The 22,665-nt window shown below is 37.7% G+C and overlaps 1 protein-coding gene across 1 annotated transcript in view; it reads right to left on the bottom strand.

Moving 5' to 3' along the window:
- Window positions 1–22,665, bottom strand: part of LOC103034334 (uncharacterized) — a 381,713-nt gene that overhangs the window by 133,253 nt on the left and 225,795 nt on the right. The window contains exons 5-7 of the mRNA XM_049468281.1: window positions 16,720–17,007; window positions 15,330–15,617; window positions 15,177–15,250 (exon numbers count right to left, since the gene is read on the bottom strand). Of these exons, the coding sequence (XP_049324238.1) occupies window positions 15,177–15,250; window positions 15,330–15,617; window positions 16,720–17,007 (650 nt within the window). The remainder of the gene's footprint in view (window positions 1–15,176; window positions 15,251–15,329; window positions 15,618–16,719; window positions 17,008–22,665) is intronic.

Consider the following 22,665-nt stretch of genomic DNA (forward strand, 5'->3'; position numbering starts at 1 on the left):
TTGGTTGTCTAAACGTATTCTTTTTTAAAAGTTTCATGCAGGCCATAAAAAAATCAACATTTTAGAAACCTTTTAGCAGTCAGTCATTCTTAAAAAAGAATCATATGCTTTTCATATTTGTCTACATGTCCTACAATTCTGTCTTACATTGCTTAAATTTAATTTAAAAATAATAAAAAAACAAGTGATCATTTATTAAGACAAATTTAAGAAATGCTCTATTTATCCTCAGCATTAGACAAATAAGATTTCAGAAGTATATTATGTTTCTTACTTGGTTCTTTCTTATGTCTAATCTTATTTTCAAGGTTTCATATCCTCCTGAGACCCAGAGATTTTTTTTTTACATAAATCAAGTGTTGGGGTGGTAACAAATATTATTGCAAAGACTGTTTTATTTTTAACTAACTTTATTTAAATGTTATAATATGTGCCCTTTAGTTAATCACAAATGTGAAACACTGAGGAAATTCAAGAGCAGATTATAAAAACAGAATTCATTGTAAGAAAACTCCACAAAAATCATTCGAAGGAGGATATCAGAACATATTTACATAAAAACATCATAGAAAATTTGGTCAAAAGTCAGTTTAGAACTCATTGCCTTTTCACTTGCTATAGCCCACTTGCTTAGGAAACGAAGATTACACTGGGCTTTCTGTTTCAAAAAAGTCTTCATTCATTTATGATACATTTATGATGAGGAAGCACTGTGATTTTTTGAAGACACAAAGGAACATTTGGCACTTCACACATCTCACATACGTTTTACTGTTGCACCCAGGCATTCTGCACCTGGAAGGACTTGGACTGTTTACCATTTCAGGCAAGTGTACTGCACCATATTTTCTTACTGTCTCATCTGGGTAGGGCTTTCTTTTCTTGACTTCCGGAGAGAAATCTTCGTCGCTTGAATAATTCGGGTCTTATTGGCATGTTTGTCCCTGGGTTAGCAGTTCTTTGGCCAAGAGGAGTTTGAACTCCAGATACTGGGACGTGTTCTTTGCAGCTCGTTGCAAGAATTGGCTGTCTTGCCCGTACTGAAGCCATGAGTTGGTGATGGCCAAATCAATGAAGTGAAGTATGGTGTAAACAGTCCACTTCTTGTCCGGCTGGACATTCTGTAGAAACTGAGCATGCGATCACACATGTCAACCCCTCCCATGTTGATATTATATTCTGCAACCACTGCAGGTCTTGGGACTTGAAATTTTTCTTCCTGTGCCTCTGTTCTTTCTTTGACCATCTGGAACAGGTATCCTGGGGCTCAATTCCATGGGCAGTCAATGCCATGACAAATGGCTTGTTGTCCATCCACTTGGTGAGTGCTATTTCATCAGGTCTCCGCACAATCATTTCTGATGTCCCTCTTGGTTTTGTGTTCAGAATGTTGTCAGCAGTGAAGTGGCACTCTTTTGGGATTCGATTCTTTTGAATTGTTCCTGTAGCAGACAGGCCCCGTTCTTTAAGAGCATCCAGAAGCCCGATGGTGGTAAAATACCGGTCAAAATAGACCACTGATCCTCTGTGAAGCGTCTCAGTCAAGCGCAGGACAGTGTTTCCACCTATTCCCATATGTTGGACTTGAGTGAAGGTGTTCTTTCCCATGTAAGTTTCAAAATTCAGTACTAAGCCACCTGGACTTGCAAGAACGAACACCTTTAATCCTGTTGGATTCAGTTTCCCAGGCAAAAACTGACGAACTGGGCAACAGCCAGTGAATGGAACAATCTGTTCGTCAATACTGACCTTTGCTGGCCTTGGCAGGCTGAGGCAACCTTGGAGGACTCTCTTCAGAACTGGTCTGACTTTCCATAAGGGATCTGTTTTCTTTGCATCTTCTCGCACAGCTAGATCACTGACCACTTTCAGTGAAGACCTGATCTTGTAGAAACGATCACGTGTCATGGAATCGGCTATAACTGTGACTCTTGTTTTAGCAGCCCAATACATTTTGGTCCTTGGATATCCAAGGCATGCCATGCACATGGAGATTCCTAAAAAGGTTTTGATCTCTTCTGGCATTGTGTTTAAACTACACCCTGAATCCTGTATCATACGCTGATTGGTGAAGAAGGAAAGGTCCTCAATTAGTTTTTTGTCAATGTATTGCTGGAAGTACTGCTGTGGGCTCCAATCTCTACGGCTCATTAGGGTGCTAGCATCTGCAACTCTCTGTTCTTCCAACACAGGCATGAACCTAAGAGACAGAAAAATATATATACAAAAAAAAAATTAGCAGAATAAACAAATAAAATATTTTCTTGGATATCGAGGATACATTACTTACAACACTTTTACTTATATTAACCTTTATTTTCAACCAATAATCCCTGATCCTTACATTTTGGTTTTGGACCAGATAGGACGACGGTCCACTACATCTGGCCCTGCATCTTGGTCATCCTCATCTGGTTCCTCATCTAGGTTCTCACCCTCTCCTGTCTGGATCACTTGACTCTTATCTTCTGAAAGATCTATGTCTGAGTCTCCCTCAATTATTCTGTAAAGAATTTTCTCTTCCTCTGTGAGGAAGCTGTCTACTAGAAAAAGTTAAAGTACAAGTCCTGACTTGCACTACAGAGAACTTTAATAGATCAATAGTCATTTTTCCTGTGAAACTAAATAAGTTTAGTTCTGAAAACTCACTCAACTTATTTATTAGATGCTTATTTATGAGAATTAATCAAGACATGACATTTAAAAACATTGTAAATAAAAATATCTTGCTTACCTTTCTTTCTTCCATCCATAAAATGAGCTTGCAAGCCTCAAGGCCACACCCCCACACATGTGACATCATTTTAAAGCTACGGTTGTCCTCTCAAAGGCACACCAGAACTTAGAAGAGTGGCATGTATAGTATGAGGGATGTAAGCAAAAACTTAATGTGCACTACAGTGCACAAAAATGAATTGCCGGGTCTCAGGAGGACATAGACCCTAAGGGAATTAGCAGTTTGTCAATCTTAAAGAAAATCTTGGGTTTTTCTCATTTGTTTCTACAGTAGAAAGTCAAATAGTTGCTTAAATTGTAATCCTCTACAAAATAAAAAAACTGCCCTATTTGTTTAGATTTTCTCTAGAAATATAAAAGGTTATCTTAAGAAAGACATTTACATTTCACTGGTTAATTCACTGTAGTCAGTAAAAAAAGCTTTATGGAGACAATACAACACTAGGTGAATCCAGCCTTTTTCCCAGTTTTACCAAACTCAAACTGTGAGAACTGCATTGTGAACCAAACTGTGACTTGTGTATTGTTAAGCTTCTAACAAAAGTCCTGAAAAATGTTTTCCTGAATAAAGTGGGGACTCTGCCTTTGTAAAGGATTGTTTGTGGTCTATAGTAGTAGGAAAAACATAACTCCTTGTTTTTGTTTGTCTTACAATTCATTTCTTGAATTGATCTCCATTTTTTCCTAAGGGAGTTTGCCAGAAAGAAATAAGAAGCAGCTAATTCTTCATTAAGAAAAGTTCATTTCTGCCAGCTTATTTTAAGATCTCAGATATATACTATGTTTCCTACTTGGTTCTCTCTTATGTCTAAACTTATTCTCTTCAAGGTTTCATGCAGGCCATGAAGGAGAAACATTGGAACATAAGAGGGTTTTCCATCCACCAAGTTTTTGCGCATTTTGAAAATGCGCATGAAAAAAGCTGGATGGAAAAAGTCAAAAATTCGAAAAAAGCCCCAAATATCGCAAAACGATTTTTACGCTAGGAGGGGGTGGAAAAGTTAGAATATCGCATCGCCAAAATTCGGAAAAACTGGATGGAAAAGGGTTTACAGGTGGGCGATGACTGGAAATACGTGGCCCTACATATGGTCCAATCATGACGCACAGCTTTTCAAACGTTGTTTTGGACATTCTAAAATGCCGAATCCAAAGCTGATCAGAAAAATGGCTCTGAACGATGTTCTCCCAGAACAGTTTGTTTCGTTTGCGCTCCCAGGTATACGGTGGCTGTCGCCGTGGTCGCGCCGAGATTTCCGCCCTTAATAACGTTTCCAGTGCTCGTCCTGCCCGGCGTCTTTGAACAGCAAACACCATCACCATGTAGAGATGGCAAATGGACACGAAAATAATTCTGCACAGAGCAAAAACAGAATCAAACCTCTCCATGCTTGTTTGGCGTCCTCTCCCACGTTATCTAAAGTTTATTCTCATAACTGTAGTGAATGGAAACACAGCTTAATTCGCATTTTTTTCTGCCGAAATTTGGAAATTGCGCATTCTTTTTTCGAAAGGTTTGGATGGAAACCAGATTATAGACACCTTTCAGCAGTCTCTCATTCTTAAAAGGCAATCATTTTTTTTTACATTTGTCTCTAGAATGTCTTTCAATTCTGTCTTACATTCTTTAAATTAAATTTTAAAAGAATTCAGAAATCTTAGTTCTTTTTCTAATTTCTAATTGGTCTGTACAGTAAAATGTCTTACAGTCAAATTGTACCTTACTTTTGTAGAGAATTAGCCAATAGAAACCTGGTAAGCTTCTAACAAAAGTCCTGAAAAATGTTTTCCTGAATAAAGTGGGGACTCTGCTTTTGTAAATAAGTGTTCGTGGTCTATAGTAGAAAAAAATCCTTTAAAAAAACAATGAATTAGTGTTGATAATGTTATCATCTTTGAATTCTTCGCTTTTGGCCTCAGGCTGCTTTTTGACAGTCACACTATTTGCACATGAATGTTTCGAGTGCTCGTGTGTGATCCGCCTATTTCAGTAACTGGAAGTTAATAACCAATTTTTTTTGCTGACCACATCAGCTACTAAAAACAGCACTGCTAACAAAACCGCTCAACCACGTTTTCACAGCTTTCTCAGAAATGCCAGGGGTGAAAAAAGCTCAAATGTAGTTTCCGAGCATATTCATCACCCTGTTATTTTACACAGAGAGAAACATACAGACTTTCCTTTTATGGAGGACTTGTGAGCTTGAGACTCAAGCTTGAGTGCCCCTAAAAAGGCTATCTACACCTCTGCCAGGTTTAGACACAACTGTGCATTTCCATGATTCAGGCCTCTATTATCAAAAGCTGAGCACTTTTACCAGTCCGTGACCAGAGAACTGCTTCTCAGACATCAGATAAATCTGGATGCACCTGTTTAGGCTTGTCTGAACTTTTCTTTTATCTAGAGTAATTAGTGCCAAATTAAAAAGCAAACACTACCATGACAAAATTTAAATATAATCCACAAGATGCATTGCTTTTCCTCACTAACATGCAAAAATAAAATGCAAAACCACTACTACATTATTATTTCACTGCACTTGATCTCTTTATTGAAAAACAATACACAACACTTTACATTTTAAAAACCAAACATTGAATTTGTGTCATAATTGCACACAAAGCTCCTTTAAATGCAATTAGCTTAATGGCATTGTATTTCACTGTGTGGCCCTGCAAATCCCAATGCACAGGATTGCATTTCGTCTAGGAGCAGCACGGTATTCGTGACAAAATGAAATGTAATCACTCTCCAATCAGAACCCGCTACTGAACTTTGGTGGGGTTGAGAACACAGTCACCTTTATCTTTATCGCGAACCCGGACTCAGATAACTTCAACACCTTCACAGAGTGACAGAAACATAAAGGAAAATGGGTAAATGAAGGTTAACTCTTTTATATTACTGTTCTCATGATCCTATTTATTTTATGTATCTCTTTAAAACTGTCTATTCTATTATTTAAAAAGCACTATTAAATAATAGAGGTAATTTGAATTTGAGGTTCTTTTAACTATTGATTTAAATATTTTTATAATACACTATGTATATATACTCTATGCAGCATTTGGATTATAAAGTTACTTAAGTGACCAAGTTATATTTTTATTATTTAATTGATTTAATGAACAAATTCTGGTATAGTAATGTTTTGTATTTTTTTATTAATTATGAGAGTAAGCTAAAAAGCTTTTATGTGGTAGAATTTACTGCCATTATTTCAGAGATATTTAGTAGTATTTACAAGTAGGAAACACAGTCTCCTAATTGTCTGAAGTGGGAGTGTGCAATAAAAACACTGATTCATAATTTAAATTGGTTATGTGTTTGGTAATTAGTAACACTTCACAACACTTTATTTTTTTATGGTTTACTCTCATCCACACAGAAAAAAAAAACATACTACAGTAAACACATGCTACTAATATTTTTGTCCGTTTATTTTGTTGGCAGTTATTGTAAATATACTTGATCTTTTTTAGCAATCGAAAAACAGGAGTAAAAAAGCCTTTTTCATGTTGTTTTGATCAAAAGCATTCAAACAGAACTTCCAAGATGGACTTGAAGGCACCGATAATCAACCAATTATATAAGTATTATTTAAGTCTTGGGCACCTCTACATTATTGAATACATCTTAAAAATACACTTTTTTATTAAATTACACTGTAAAAACTTATTGTGTAGTAAATGAAAATAACAACTGATTAATTGTACATTTAGTGCTATAATCTGTTGTACCCTAAATTGACTTTTTTAAATTACTATTCACATACGACAATTCTCATCTTGTATTTCAAAAAGTAATTTATTTATATCACTTTATATAACACTTTGTTCATAAAAAAGTCACACGCCAAGATTGCTGTAAAAAAGTGCATTAATAAACAATTTTCAAGATTATAACAAAGTCATCAGTACCAAAGTCATTAATTAAAAGGAAATTAAAAGGTTTAAAAGTGAGAGAAAAAAAATGGAAAGAGCATATACATGGTTTAAATAGCCTTAGGTGTGAAATTCAGAGTAAATAAATCACATTACATTTATTTCGTTTTTAGTAATATACCTATATTTACATTTAGTTAATACTTAACACTTAACCCTGAGACTACTGGCATTGTAGATGTTGGGTGGGTCTTACAAATACAGAAAAAACACATTTGGCACATTTGCTATAATAATACTTCCCCTGAAGTTCACAACTATAGTTCTTCACAGCTACTCAAATCTATCACGCACCAGTACTTTAACGCTATTGCACTTCTTCTAATGGTACTTAATCACAGTAAAATATACAGAATCAAACATAAGACAGGGTTCATACACTTTTTAACTAAAACATTTCCATGACTTTAACATGACTTTGCAACAAATTTTCATAACCGCACAATCTTTAAAATATCAGTGCAGACATGAACAACAAAACAAAAAAGAATCCACATCAAAACTGATTATAGTAGACCTATATCTTACTTAAAATGTATTTAATAATAATAAATAAAAACATTTCTTTACGCAATGCTGACAATCTTCAATAATAGATCCTCTGAGCTGATTTCATAAACTGCTAAGCATTTCTAATGTTTAACCTGTAAACAGTGGTTCATACTTTCATCAAAGAACATGATATAGAGTTTAGAATTTAGTTAGAAATTTGAATTTGAACTTGAATCAATTTTTAATAATATGTCTGTTGGCTGGGATTTCTAAACCTGCTACCCAAAGAAAGAGAGAAACAAATGGCCATTACAGCCTAAAAAATGCCCTACCACAAATATAAAAACACAGATTAGTAACTTGAAGGAGTTTCAAATCACACAGTTAACCTGTCAGACACACCAGGAGAAATGAACAGCATACAGTAAAATAATCAATATTAGAAACAACCAGCTAATTTATTTTTTTGCTTCTAATATTGGGACAAAAAAATATATATATGTTTTTTTGGTCATACACACTTTTTTTATTGCTGAACTATTTAACATGTAATACGTTTAATATGTAAATCACAGCAAAAAAAAAATAATGTGTGTAGAAAAGAGAAATAACCTGCATTTAGAGCCAATCACAAAATATTAGCAAACAAAATTACACTGTTGTGTCGAGCTCTCAGTCTAATGTTACATTAAACAGAGCTAGTCAATTTTTTTTTCTTCTAATTTTCTTCTAAAAATTGTAATATTTAATTTTTTAATGCGCACGATGAAATAGGTGGAGCGATGCAGTGAAGATATAGGGAAATACCGGGGCCGGGCTTCCTATGGCAGCAGCAACCCGGTGTTTAGTTAGCAGAGCGCTAGCTAGCTCCGTGCTGCTTCTACTGTGTATAAATATCACATTTATGTATATTCTGCAGTTCAGGTCCTCGCGTCTCTGCCTTTTATTAGTCTAAATGAAGTCGGACAACATTAAATCAGCAGTTTCGCTCATTGAGTGAATTTACAGTTACAGTGCAGGTGAAGCTCCAGTTGGAGTTGGACTCGCGCAGCCAGCTAGCTAAAGCGAAGTGACACGATGGATTTAAACAAACATTACATTATTTTTGAACACCAGAATAGCTTTTCGTGGTCCATAAACACAAACACTGAGAATTGTAGAGCAAATTTCCATGACTTTTCCTAAACTTTCTGGGTATTTTATTTTTCCAAAGCTTATCCAGGCCTGGAACTTGCTGTTTTCAAATTCCATGACATTTCCAGGTTTTTCATGACCGTACCAACCTTGATGAGAACACAGTGCAGGACCCAGAGCTAATTTCCGTGTATCAGTACCCCACATGAGCATTACCCCTGATTATTTCCCTTACCTATGCACCTATGACCACTAGTAAATTTCATGAATACACAAGAACATGGGAACACAAGACAATGAGAAAACACATTTCCATACATGATATCTTTTTTAAAAGTGCTCAGGCTTTTAGCTGGTATTTTGGATTAACCACTACTTACTCAGATAACCGTGATTATATGATGCTGGATGACCACCAGTGAGGTTAGGAAGTGGAAGACAATCCCCATGCATATCATAAATGACACAAGGCCCCTTAAAAAAAGAGGTTAAGCTCAGGCCACTTGTCCTCTAAAGACATCAGCCTGATAGTGAGGCATCAATAATGATCCTGTGCATCGGAATATGTGTGCCTACAGTAAGGGGGGGGGGGGGGGGGGGGGGCGTGGGGGGGGGGGGTCAAAATGTTGTGTATACACTATATTGTGATGTTGTGCCCATCATCAGCTGAAATTGTTGTACATTTCTGAAGCGGTTAGTGAAGAGACATGATTATGCCATCTTCCTCACACTATCAGTCTATGAGAGCTTCAGTGCAGGAAGATCCTACTTTATTCATAAGTATTCACAAAGCCAGAGCCTGGCACTGATGATCCAAATTCCCCAACTAGGTCCCAACCCAGGCCCACTGCCATGGCCTGACCCCTTAGTCCAACTTATTTCTTAACTCAGGATCTACAACTTACAGTCATATGAAAAAGTTTGGGCACCCCTATTAATCTTAATCATTTTTAGTTCTAAATATTTGGATGTTTGCAACAGCCATTTCAGTTTGATATATCTAATAACTGATGGACACAGTAATATTTCAGGATTGAAATGAGGTTTATTGTACTAACAGAACATGTGCAATATGCATTAAACCAAAATTTGACCAGTGCAAAAGTATGGGCACCCTTCAACTACTTTTTACTGACTTACTGAATCACTAAATTGGTTTGGTAACTTCATTGAGCTTTGAACTTCATAGCCAGGTGTATCCAATCATGAGAAAAGGTACTTAATGTGGCCAATTTGTTCTCCTATTTGAATCTCCTCTGAAGAGTGGCATCATGGGCTCATCAAAACAACTCTCAAATGATCTAAAAACAAAGATTGTTCAACATAGTTGTTCAAGGATACACAAAGTTGTCTCAGAGATTTAACCTGCCAGTTTCCACTGTGAGGAACATAGTAAGGAAATGGAAGACCACAGGGACAGTTCTTGTTAAGCCCAGAAGTGACAGGCCAAGAAAAATATCAGAAAGGCAGAGAAGAAGAATGATGAGAACAGTCAAGGACAATCCACAGACCACCTCCAAAGAGCTGCAGCATCATCTTGCTGCAGATGGTGTCACTGTGCATCGGTCAACAATACAGCGCACTTTGCACAAGGAGAAGCTGTATGCAGGAGTGATGCAAAAGAAGCCATTTCTGCAGGCACGCCACCAACAGAGTCGCCTGAGGTGTGCTTTTGCATGTTGACTGTTCTCACCATTCTTCTTCTCTGCCTTTCTGATTTTTTCTTGGCCTGCCACTTCTGGGCTTAACAAGAGCTGTCCCTGTTTTGGGGGATGCCCAAACTTTTTCATATGACTGTAAATATAGAGGGGGGCAGGAACAGGATGTATGTTGAAAGAAACCAAATATGGTAAAAGTAACGCAGATGCAACAGGTAAAATCAGATGTCCAGCAGTGCTAAACTGTGTTACACTGTGTAACAGAGTGATTAACCTTTAGCCTATAAGAGGCTGGAACACAAAGGATGTGACAAGCATTTACACATTAAGGCTTAAAACATTACAATTTAATCAAGAAGCTATCCTAGAGTCCAGAATGCTCGAAATGCGCCGAGTCATCTAAATATAGGAGAATTTTTAAATATCGGGAGACAGAGCACACAAACTGCATCTGGTAAAAATCTGTGAGGCCATGATAAGGCCAAACGGGAGGACCTTGAATTGAAGCGCGTTTATAAAAAGCAATCCGCAGGCAGGGACTGTGCTCTATATGAGTGTGAAACAACTTAGGTAACTATTAACAGATTGGGCAGAACCCATTAAGCATTAAGGAACCTTTGCTACTCAAAAGCAAGCTCTGAGAGTGTGGTCTCTCTGCTATGCTAAGAGATAAAAAGTACAAGAGATGTGTGCACCTCTCTTTTAGTCAGGGGGCGTGTTTTCCCATATGACCTTGTTGGTATTCAGGTCTTGAGACATGCTGCACACATGGGGATTGTCATCCTCTGCCTAATCATTCTGGTGGTCAGGAGGCATGAAAAGGCTTTTCAGAATGCACTTCATTTTGTTTTAGAGCAGAGAGCCTCCTTTTAGAGTCTATGAAGGAGCTATCTGATGGTGCACATTGAAGCACAAGAGAAAAACTCAACAGTCACAGGTTTCTCACAGTTTTACCAGAACCAGTGGAGAAACAACAAAGAGACAAAAAAATTATATTCCAACCAGCATGGTGAAAGCAGGTGCACTTTAACAGCAATGTTAAAGTCCCAACAGCCTTTAACATTTCAATCATAACAGTTCAATTTGAATGTAGTAAACATAAGTGTACACTGGAATAGACTTTTTTTCTTTGGCCTGGCAGAAAACTGGCCAAAATCTAAAATAGACTCTTTCTAATGCTTTTCTTTACTCTAAACCAGGGGTGTCCAGACTTTTTTTGTTGGGGGTCAGAAGGAGAAATATATTTGAAGTCACGGGCCAAAGACTCTGTAATAAAACAAATAATGAAATATACCACTTTAAATAATACATTTTCCTGATTACTTTTATTTACACTCCATTTTACTTGACTTACTATCTTTATTTTTGACAGTGTTGTGTAAACTAAGATTTTTCAAATTGATGTTTAATTTCATGATGTCTCTTAATATTAAACTCCTTAATTACGGCAACTTTTAGACTAATTTGCCCTTTTTCTGCGTTAAAACTGCGCACTCTCTCCGCTTTTAGACTCTTTGGCCCGTTTTCTGCGCAGCAAATGCACTCTAAGAAATATAAGTACAGATTTATACTTAAAAAATACAAAGCTTGTCGCTGGGGCTGTACCTTATATTGAGGTACAAAAAAGTACCTTTCAGTGAAAGTCCTTTTTTGTACCCATGGTTTTTGTGCCAGTAAAGATTATAAAAATTATAAACATTATCATCAACTAAATATGGCTCAAAAACATGAAGATTGAAAATTGTCTGGCTTTCAAATAAAAAATGTGCAATTTAAATATATACTGTTTATTAGTACAGTGATACAGAATACTGAATGTACCCTTTGGCTGGTTAAATGGTACAAATTTGTACTTATTTCTGTTAGAAATTACTTTGTACTTCAGAGGGAACAAATCTGACCCTGTAAACACCAAAATTGTACCTTTGAGAGTACAGTTATGAAGAGTGTACCTTTGAGTACAAAAAAGTACTTAGAGTGTGCGCACCCTCTCTGCTTTTAGACTCTTTGGCAGTTTTTTTGAGCTAGAAATGCACTCTCTCTGCTTTTAGACTCTTTGGCCTGATCTTCTGCGCTAGAAATGCGCATTCTCTCCGCTTTTAGACTCTTTGGCCCAATTTTCTACGCTAGAAATGCGCTCCTTCTTCGCTTTTAGACTCTTTGGCCTGTTTTTTGGGATAGAAATGCGCACCCTCTCCGCTTTTAGACTCTTTGGCCCGTTTCTCTGCGCTAGAAACGCGCACTCTCTCCTCTTTTAGACTCTTTGGCCCGTTTTTCTGCGCTAGAAACACGCACCCTCTCCTCTTTTAGACTCTTTGGCCCATTTTTCTGCGCTAAAACTTCACTTTCGCCGCTTTAAGACTCTTTGGTACGTTTCTGACACCTAGCGTTCAAACTTTGAATCTCACTTTATAAAAACCTGCTTAACAGCGGGCCAACTATCATTCTATTTCTAAAATACCTCGCGGGCCGCTCCAAAATAGGAAATGGGCCGCAAATGGCCCGCGGGCCGTAGTTTGGACACCCCTGCTCTAAACCTTAGCTCTCGCTCTCGGCATGTCTGGCTCTCTCCTGGCATGTCTCTAGACCTGTCTCTCTCTCTCTCTCTCCCTTAAACATACCAGCTCCACCCCTTTCTCATTGAGAACACCAGAACTGTACTTAGGTCAGTAAACCCAAAATATCAAACAAAATTACATTTGTTTAAACATAACGTAAAGTAAAAATTGTTACATTTTCCATTAGCACATACCATGAACTTAATACTACTGCATTACATCTGTTTACAGTGTATGACAGAAATAAACTTTTAACACAAGGCCTCTTCTTAACATTTGAGAAGCCTCTAAAAGCCTGGAGGTTAACGCAGGATAGTAGATCTCCAGGACCACCCCTGCTTCAAATATTACAACCATTAACAGAACTTCAGTTGGTTGAAATTTCCTGTCAGTGTTAAACAAAACCTGACAGAGTACTATTAACTGAATACATTAAAGGCATAGTTCTCCAGACTACTCCACATTTGCATAAATGTCTTCATCCTCAAATTCACTGTCCAACCAGCATTTCTCTCCATCAGCATGCATATCAACTCCACCCTCCTCAGACATACATACATTTTCGTAGTCGTCATCTTCATCTTCCTCCAGCTCATTCCCCGCAAAGGACATTTCATGAGGACCTACAAAATAATACACAAGTTAAAACATTTTAAACAGATGGGACATTTTTTCGACAGCTAGTGTAAAAATGAAATTAATTTCCTACACGTAGATTCACTCACCACTATAGTCGTTGTCCACCGTTGTCCTGGGCTTTTTATCCACTTTCTCATCAATACTGATGTAGTCCTCATCAGAATCATTTGAATCTTTGTTGTTTTGAAAAACATCTGCGTTTTCGTAATCTTCCTCATCTTCTTCCATCTCGTTCATCCCATGAGAAGTATCATATGTGTTTACAGCACCTGAAGAATTGTTTAAATAAAACATTACTAGAATAATAAGAAATGTTTAGGTTTATCAGATTTTGTATGGCAATAAATGTCTTTATAGAGAACACATTCCAAACTTTAGTCACCAACTAAAGTATAATTATTTGCTCAATGTTAAACATGAACATGGATACTGACAAACGCCCTATTCTCGCAATCTATTGGCGAGCCGTCAACTGTGTGTCAAACTGTGCAGTTTGATTTATGGCATGTTGTGTTTCTTTGGTACCATGTGTACGCAACAAATATGACTTGTGCTGCCCGAAACACACAAGAGGCATGAACTAAGGTACTAAATCAAAGTGTCTAAAAAAGGACTCTTCTTGTTAATCACCTCAAACCATCGTTTTGGCATGCTTGATGCAAAGGTTTCCAGGAGGCCTGTGGGAATGTTGTTTGAAGTGTTGAACACTGTCTGAAACTGATGTTCATTTTTGTAAAATTCCCTTGCCATCCCTTCTTAAATGTTCTCAGTCAGGTTTATATCAGGGGAACATCCTGCATTGTTAACTGCAGCACTGTCCTTTTAAAAAAACTGATTATTACCACAGAGACAAGAGCTCTTAATCATGATGGCCACTGCAACATCTTCATCAGCCAGCTGTTGTTTGACACCCCTACATGCCATTGTTTCACTGAAGGAAAAAGCCTCTGTCCTCTCACACAGACAAACACACACTGTGCCACACAGAAAGCATCTCAACGTAAAAATGTTTCTCGTCAGAGAACATGTTCATTGTTCCATGTTTAGAGCTCGATTGCAAATTTCAAACAGGCAATTTTGTGGCATTGAAGGAGATGGCACATGGTCGGAAGCCTTTAATTATGCAGTTCAACAATCCTACATGTTTAAAGTCGGTGATGTTTTTTCCTTTTGCCATCAGGAGGTCTTGACCATGTAAATACTTGACAGAAAATTATGTGGAATCCAGAATTTTGCTCAGATTTTGTATGTTTTCTTAAAATTTATATCAGCTGAAAAAGCTATGTTTAAGTGTAAATGCAACTGTCAAATTGACTGTCTCTTGCACCCATTTCTGCTTTTTGCATTGTGAAGCTCTATGTAAAACCTTCTTAAGATCCAATAGTGCAAAATGTAAACTCTTCCTATTTTTGATCTTAAGAGCTTTATCAGGAGTACATATATATATATATATATATATATATATATATATATATATATATATATATATATATATATATATATATATACGAAAAAATCACTTTCTTTGAGAAAGTACTTACGTTGTTTATAAACCATCTTCGCATCCATCTGCCGTTTTTGTCTTTTACATCTCCATATGATGAAAATGAGTATTGGCACTAATATGAGTAACAGTCCCATTCCCACTCCAGAACCAATCAATGGAGCCAGTGAAGCTGTGAGAAAAATGACCATTAAGATTTTTTTACACTTCAAACTGGAGAACAAATGTGTAAATTAATGAAATGTCTCTTACTGTACCTTTTACAGTAATAGCCAGCAGTTCAGTGTTAGAGGATCTGAAAGTGCGTGAAGACACAGTAACTTCATAAACACAGCTGTAGTTTCCCTGATGGTCATAATCAGCCTCATGAAAGAAGAAGGTAGCTGAGTGGTTAACAGCAGGCTGATTGATGCTGGTGATATTGGATCCTCTGAACTCTAGATGGAAGGAACCTCCTCGGTACTGTGGTTGAATAGAGCAGATTATGTTGAAGCTGTAGCCCCTTGTCACCTCTAGCCCCTGGGGCCCCCAGTGGGACCCCCCATCAGGAGCACTGAAGGAAATATTAGGCTGCAGCAAATTCACTGTAAAACAAGAGAAACTCATAAGTTTCAAACTGATAACCAGAAATGAACGGCAGAAACTAAACAAGACGTTCCTTACCCACAACCAAGAATTTAACAGAGCTGCTCTGTGGAGAGCTGAAATCACGACTGGATACTCGTGTCTTATACTGGCAGAAGTAAGAACCTTCATGAATAAAGTCCACTTTCAGGAAACTGAAGGTGACAGGAGTTCCACTCTTGGTCTCTCTTAAAGACCCAGAACTCTGTGTCAGCGTGAAGCTTCCTTCTCTGAACTGAGTTTCTACAGAGCAGGTGATGTCAACTCTCTCTCCCCATGAGATCTCTTTGGTGGGATTGAGAGAGATGCGTGGAGTGGGTAGAGTCACTGGAAAAGGATTTGAACCAAAATATATAGAGTTGTTTGATAAAGTAACAGAAAATCAGACACTAAATTTGTTAGTAAGGAACTGGGCTACAGTGAGCCCTCTTTTTACTTAAATCAGGATCATGGAACATGCTACGGCGAGCATGGCGATTGGAGAAGAGTGAAGAGAGGGGAAAGAACTTTGGGCCTAAAACCCTTTTGTGACACTGAAGGCAAAATTCAGGAAGAAACCATGGAACTTCTAGTTGGCACCAGATTAAAAAAAAGTTATTTTAGGCTAGTAAGCATATAAGTTGTAGCAGTAATGATGTGTGAGGAGAGGTGGATGATATAGGAGGAGAGACTGAGTGGAATCAGGTGGAACTTAATGGGAGTACAAATGAGGCATGCCATCTATTTAAGGTGAGCATGGTTGAGTAGACTGAAGTAAAACAAGTACAGTAGAGCTAAGGCGAACATACATTAAGTTCAAAGATCATAGTGGAACTGAGCTCTAGTGAGCAAGGTTGAAATTGGCAGAGCAAGATTGAGGTGAAGCCAGGGGAAGCAGACCTGACCTGAGGTGAGCTGAGTTCATTAGAGTCAAAGAGTTAAGTCAAAAGAGTTGTTAAAAGCTGAATTGGGTTAAATGGAGATGATCCATTGGTGAGGTGAATTTTTTGGAACAGTGTTGAAACCATTTAGAAGAGAGAGAGAGAGAGAGAGAGATCTTTTTAAAAGAAAAAAGATCTCTTTTTGGGTAAAAAATTTAGCAGACCCCATTTTTAAGAGAGGATCAAGTCATGTTAACTAATTTTGCAAAAAAGAGAGAGTTGGGTTCATCTTTAAGAAAGCCGAGTCTATCTGCTATAGCTAAGTCAGAGGAATCCATTTGAAGAGAAACAAATCTTAGTCAAAGCTGTGTCTTTTACAATTTGTTGAATTTATGGTGCACATTTATCAATCCATGTGGGATACATTTTAGTTAAGATTGCTATGAGTCACCAAGACATTATTTCAAACTGATGCTTAAGATTTAGCCCAAAGAACAACACATGTACCATGATATGGCAAAACATCCCATAAACCGAGAATTGACAGGGGGAAAAATTAGTTGGCTTACCTATAACAGTAAAATCTACAGAGCTGCTCTGTGGAGAGCTGAAATCTCGACTGGAGACTCGTGTCTGGTACTGGCAGTAGTAAGACCCTGCATTGGCAAAGTCTACTTTGGGAAAACTGAAGGTGACAGAGGTTCCACTCTTTGTCTGAGTAACAGACCCAGAACCTGTTTTTAGATTGAAGGTTCCTCCTGTGTGTTGAGTTTCTACAGAGCAGGTGATGTCAACTCTCTCTCCCCATGTGACCTGTTTGTTGGTACTGAGAGAGATGCGAGGAGTGGGTAGAGTCACTGGAAAATATAATTAAAAAAACTTAAACAGTATAGAATCTGTTTCTCTAAATAAAAACGCTTATACCACAGCAAATACACTGGTAAAGCTACAGCATTTTAACCTTATTCGGGAGTAATGATGTGTTGCTTGTTTTAGAGTTTGTCTGCTGTAGCACACCCAGCTCGCCTCAGCGAGGGCAGTTAGTTTCTTAGTTAGATCAGTTGTGTGTAATATGCTGGAAAATGATAGCCGGAGACCACTGGTGTTGCGCCAAATCGAGTCTGCTCGCATTCTTTGCTGCTTTGCTGTGCACTGTAGCATTAGCTTAAAGCTAGCATTTTTCTAATTATTGCTCTTAAACATTCTCGTAATTCAGAAGATCCAGTGTTCTTCGGGAAGAAAATGTACACAGAATAAAACCTACAGGGTTCTGAACTTATTTATTTACCACAGAATGTGATACAGGGAAGTTTTTCAACAGCATATTCATTTTGGCCGTAGACAAAAGCTGTTAAGACAAGGAACCCCAAATGTGGGCATAAACAAGATGACGCCGACTAAAAAATGACGACACATCTGCAGTTGTCCACTGCTCAGCCCAAACAACTCTCCCTTCTGACCTGCCCATTTAACCGATACATCATTCAGTGCCCATCCCAAACTACTCCTCTCATTTTTTTCAAATTTGAGCTGAGGGTGGAGTCAGCTAAAATCAGTGGGTTTAGGTACGCTTTAATGTTCTACATGCAACTTTCCGCCTACACATCATATCATGCACCAGTGGACAGGGCATAATGCCGGCCGTTTCACTTCCTCCTTTCAGATACTTAGATTTACCAGCCTCTAATACATACACTGCATGTCCAAATCTTTGTGAACACCCCTCATAATGAATACATTCGGCCTCTTTAAACTGATATAGTGAAAGTGTATTATAGCAGAAGAATTGACAACAAACACATGAACCAATTGGCACCATACATAATGCCAGGCTTGGGCTATAAGGCTACAAAACTCCCCAGCATTGAGTTGTGGAGCAGTGGAACTGTGTTCTCTTAAATTATACTTTTGGGATGAGTTGGGAATGAAGAGGGGAGGTAATTCTCCAAAATCCCCACTTCACTGTTGCTGAATGCAACTGTGATGCCACTGATGCTAATGGCCTTTTCTTTCGAAAATGAACAGATTTAGATCTAGACATCATGTACAAAGAAAAGTCTTGAATATTATCAGGCATGCCCAAACTTTTGATACCACTGTATGTCCATAAATTATACTTCTATTTAGAACAAAGTCCTGTAGAGACATTTCAGGATTAGCTTACTACTGTTGGAGTGATTATAATGAGGTAATAATTTATGCACTCACCGACAGTGATGTTAACTGTGCTGGATGAAGTGGATGAGCTGCTTCTCTGGTATGAAAAGTCACAGCTGTATTGTCCCTGAACTGAGGTATCCACAGTCAATGTAAATGTTGCTGGAGACTGAGATGTTTGGGTTTGTACTGATACTCCATTTTTATATAAACGGAAGTTTAAGGACATGTAGTTTTGATGGGGCAAAGTACATTTTAACTGAACAGACTCCCCAGGTGAGACAGTAGAGTGTGATGAGATCAGGGTGAGTGTGGGGCTCGGCAGGACATCTGTTAAAGAAAAGTTTGTTACAATACAGTATATGTATTTTCTTTGAAGAGTGTTCTTTTAATACTGCTTTCTTACCTGAGCAGACAACTCCAGCATCTTCCCCATGACCACAGTCATTTATTCCAAGACCTCTGTGAGAGCAACTTGTGAGGGTGGTTTCAGTTCCAGAACAACCAACATCATCCAGAAATATTGGTCCACTTCCCTCACCAAAGTGGGCGTTGTCGTGGATACTGGTAGCTTTGCCACATCCCATCTGTGAGCATGCTACCTCTGCATCATCCATGCCCCAGCCATCATCACACACTGTTCCCCACTGGCCATTGTGGTAGATCTCCACTCTACCCCTACACCGACCTCCCCCGTTCACCAGCCTGATGTCTGATTTGTGATATGCAAATATAGAAAAATGTTTTGTTTTAGTTCATGAGATGCTTTAAAGGACCAGATTAAATGTATATTTTTATGTCCTCCTTTTTTTATTTGGATTTTAAACAAAAATGGGCTGTAGCAATGCAGTAGTGGAAAGTGCTATGTATAAAAAATATGAATCTATGAATATAAGATTATAGGGGTGTGACAAGATCTTGTGGCAATATTTCTCGTCAAACTTAAATCTGCCCGCGGGAAAAAAAACAGTTTAGTGTGGACTTTTTAAGAGGGATCTGGCAACACAATAGCAGTGAGAGCAGCTCTCAGCAGAAGAGGAAAATTTGGGTATTTGCATAGAACAGTCACTAATGGGCGGACCGCAGTCTGGACCCAAACGTTGTCCAATGCGGACCCAAACCTACTGAGAAGTATTTAATTTTATACTCGCTCTGCGGCGCAGTTTACGCACAGACCAATCACGTGTGGTGTAAGATAATGGTTTTGCATAGTTAAATTACAAGAAATTTAGGAGAAAAAAACACAAACCATAGTCTTAATTTGACTGGTTGTGGTTTGCACTTATTGTTTGCACTATATAAGACCTAGAAATTTCATTTTTTTTTTTATTCTTATTTCTATTTCTTATAGAATCAATGTGTGAAAGAAACCAGTCTGTTAATTGTGTGTTATATGATTTTGTCAAATAAAACTCTAGTTTTGTTTTCCTCTTTCATTTTTCCTTTTTTGACGTTTTCTTTAAAAGTTTATTTTTAAATCTCGTCTCGTCCTCGTGAACCCAGTATCATGTCTCGTCTTGTCTTGTGATATTTGTGTCTCGTCACACCCCTACAAAATTACCTTTAATGATGTGTTCAATTTCTACATAATAAAAAAGTAAAAACTAAAATAATTAAAATTTAGTGGGTGTAGTGTCAAATGCTACGTTAAAACTTTTCAAGTCAGAAATATTTACTTTGGTTTACTGTTTAGGTCAGGTTTTAGTTAAACATGAAAAAACATGTTCAAGTACCTGTCTTTAATAAAAAAATGGTTAATGTCATTTAGCCAGTTACAACTTGTGTGAAACTTAGTTGTGCCACCATTGGTGACAACAAATGCAATCCAGCGTTTGCGTTTGTACAGCTCTGTGGAGGAATTTTCGACTACTCTTCTTTACAGAATTGTTTTAACTCACACATTGGAGGGTTTTCGAGCATAAACCTCCCGTTTACAATCATGCCACAGCATCTCAGTCAGTCAATCAGTTGATTCAGATTTTTTAAGCCAATCAAAGGTGGACTTGAATATTTACCCAAAGTCCTGGGGGTCATCAAGATGTGTTTTGCATTGGAACCCATGAATACCATTTTTGCTCAGTCTCTTTCTTAACATCGACCCAAATTAACACTGACCTTAACTGAGGCAGAAGAGACCTGCAATTCTTTAATTTATGTTGTTATGGGTTTTTTATGACCCCTGAATAAGTTGTTTCTGCCTTTTGAAGTAATTTTGGTAGGCCAGTCACTCCTGAGAAGGTTCAACAGTGTTTCATGTTTTCTCTATTTGTGAATTATAGCTCTCACTGTGGTTCTCTGGAGTCCCAAAGCTTTAGAAATGACTTTTCCACACTGATGGATGTCAGTGTTGTCTCATCTGTTCTTGAATTTCTTCAGATCGGGGCATAATGTGTTGCTTTTCGAGATCTTTTAGCTGCTTCATGTTTTCAGACAGGTTCTATTTAAGTGAATTCTTGATTCTTCTGGTCTGGCATTAATCAGGCCTGGTTGTGGTTAGTGAAATTGAACTGACGTATGAAGAATCACAGTTCAAGTATGGCAAAAATAAAAGCTGTCGATCACGTGGCACAAAGATGCTACCAGCTGTAGCCAGCCATGGTCACTATCAGAAAGTAAAGAGGCTTTGGTTTTAGCAAATTAAAATACATGTAACTTTCAACACCTATGGAATGTATGAAACTGTACAGACACAAAAACGCAAAACGTGTCTGTGGACCTGAGCATGACAGCAAGAAAATGATTTTCAATTTGTTTTACTACTCCAAAAGCACAAGTGTTCTACTTTCTTATCACCAATATAGGAACTGGGGCAAACTGTATTACACCCAAATAAACTAAACACCAGACATCAGGGCTCGTGTTTGGATAAATATTGAATAAATATTTATGGCAAGACATGATAAGCGATGGTACAGCAGCAGTATAAATGTATTGAATTTTTACCTACCTGCACAAGTCACCCCAGCATCTTCACCATGCCCACAGTTGTGTGATGATGCATGACGGCAGTCTGTGATGGAGCTTTCATATCCAAAACAAGCTACATCATCTAAATGTATCGGGCCACTTCCTGCACCAAAATGAGCACTGCTGTGGACACTGACAGCTCTGCCACATCCCACCTGTCTGCACACCACTGCAACATCATTAATGTCCCAGTAATCATCACACACTGTTCCCCACTCGCCATTATAATAAATCTCCACTCTACCAGAGCAGACACCATTGCCACTGGCAAGTCTTATGTCTACGCCATCTATCACAAAAGAAGAAGAATACACAGCTTTATCACACACAAGCTTTTTTATGCAGTTACCACATTTACATAGTTCCAGATGTTGCATTAAGTCTTGCACTAAAGGTTACATTATAAGGGGAGAGAAACTCTGGCCAATCAGATATTCCATGTTATTTAGTGAAGCAGCAACATAAAATACAAAATTAGGCCTCATTTTGAGGTGATGACAGTGAACCATCAGCAGTACAGATACACAGCGTAGAGAAAGTTACCTGATGTTAATCCTCACTCTTATTCTTAAACAGAAACACAAAATTAACTAAACTATCATGTGTTTAAAACACTTTCAGCAATCACCACCAACAGAGACAGCTATACGATGCCCATTCCAGTAATACCATGGCAGGGCATGACACTGTTGTAATGAGTTATGAAATTACTTTTTCAACAGCAACATGTAAACACAGCAAATATAATGTTATATGGGTATACAGCTCAGGAGAAAAATAAGAGACCACTTCAAAATGATCAGTTTTTCTGATTTTACTATTTATAGGTATATGTTTAAAACGAACATTGTTGTTTTATTCTATAAACTACTGACAAGTTTTCTTTCAAATTACAAATAAAAAAAATATTGTTCAGCTCCCACTGCAGTAAAGTGTTTTAGCAAGTTATCATTTATTTTTTATCTTGTTCACAATCATATTAAAATAGGACTTGTATAATAGACAAATGCAACTTAAATTACAACAGTATTTTTTCTAATATTCCAACAAAAGGTCACCCAAAAGTAGTGTGTAAGACTGGTGGAGATCATGTCAAGATGCATAAAAGCTGTTATTTAAAATCAGGGTTATTACACCTAATATTGATTTACCTCTTCTTGAGCTAAAAACATTAGTATTGTTGTTTAAACTTGTTGTCTTTGCATTATTTTAAGTCTGAAAGTGTTGCGTGTTTTTATAATTTTTTTAACATGTTTAATTTTCTGCAAATAAATGCTCTAAATGACAATATTTTATTTGGAATATGGGAGACCACACCCAGCTCTAACGTAGGCTCTCAGTCTAACAACTACACTACCCAGAATGCACCACACGGTGACATCACGCACACA

The sequence above is a fragment of the Astyanax mexicanus genome, chromosome 19 (genome assembly GCF_023375975.1).
Source record: "Astyanax mexicanus isolate ESR-SI-001 chromosome 19, AstMex3_surface, whole genome shotgun sequence".
NCBI lineage: Eukaryota > Metazoa > Chordata > Actinopteri > Characiformes > Acestrorhamphidae > Astyanax > Astyanax mexicanus.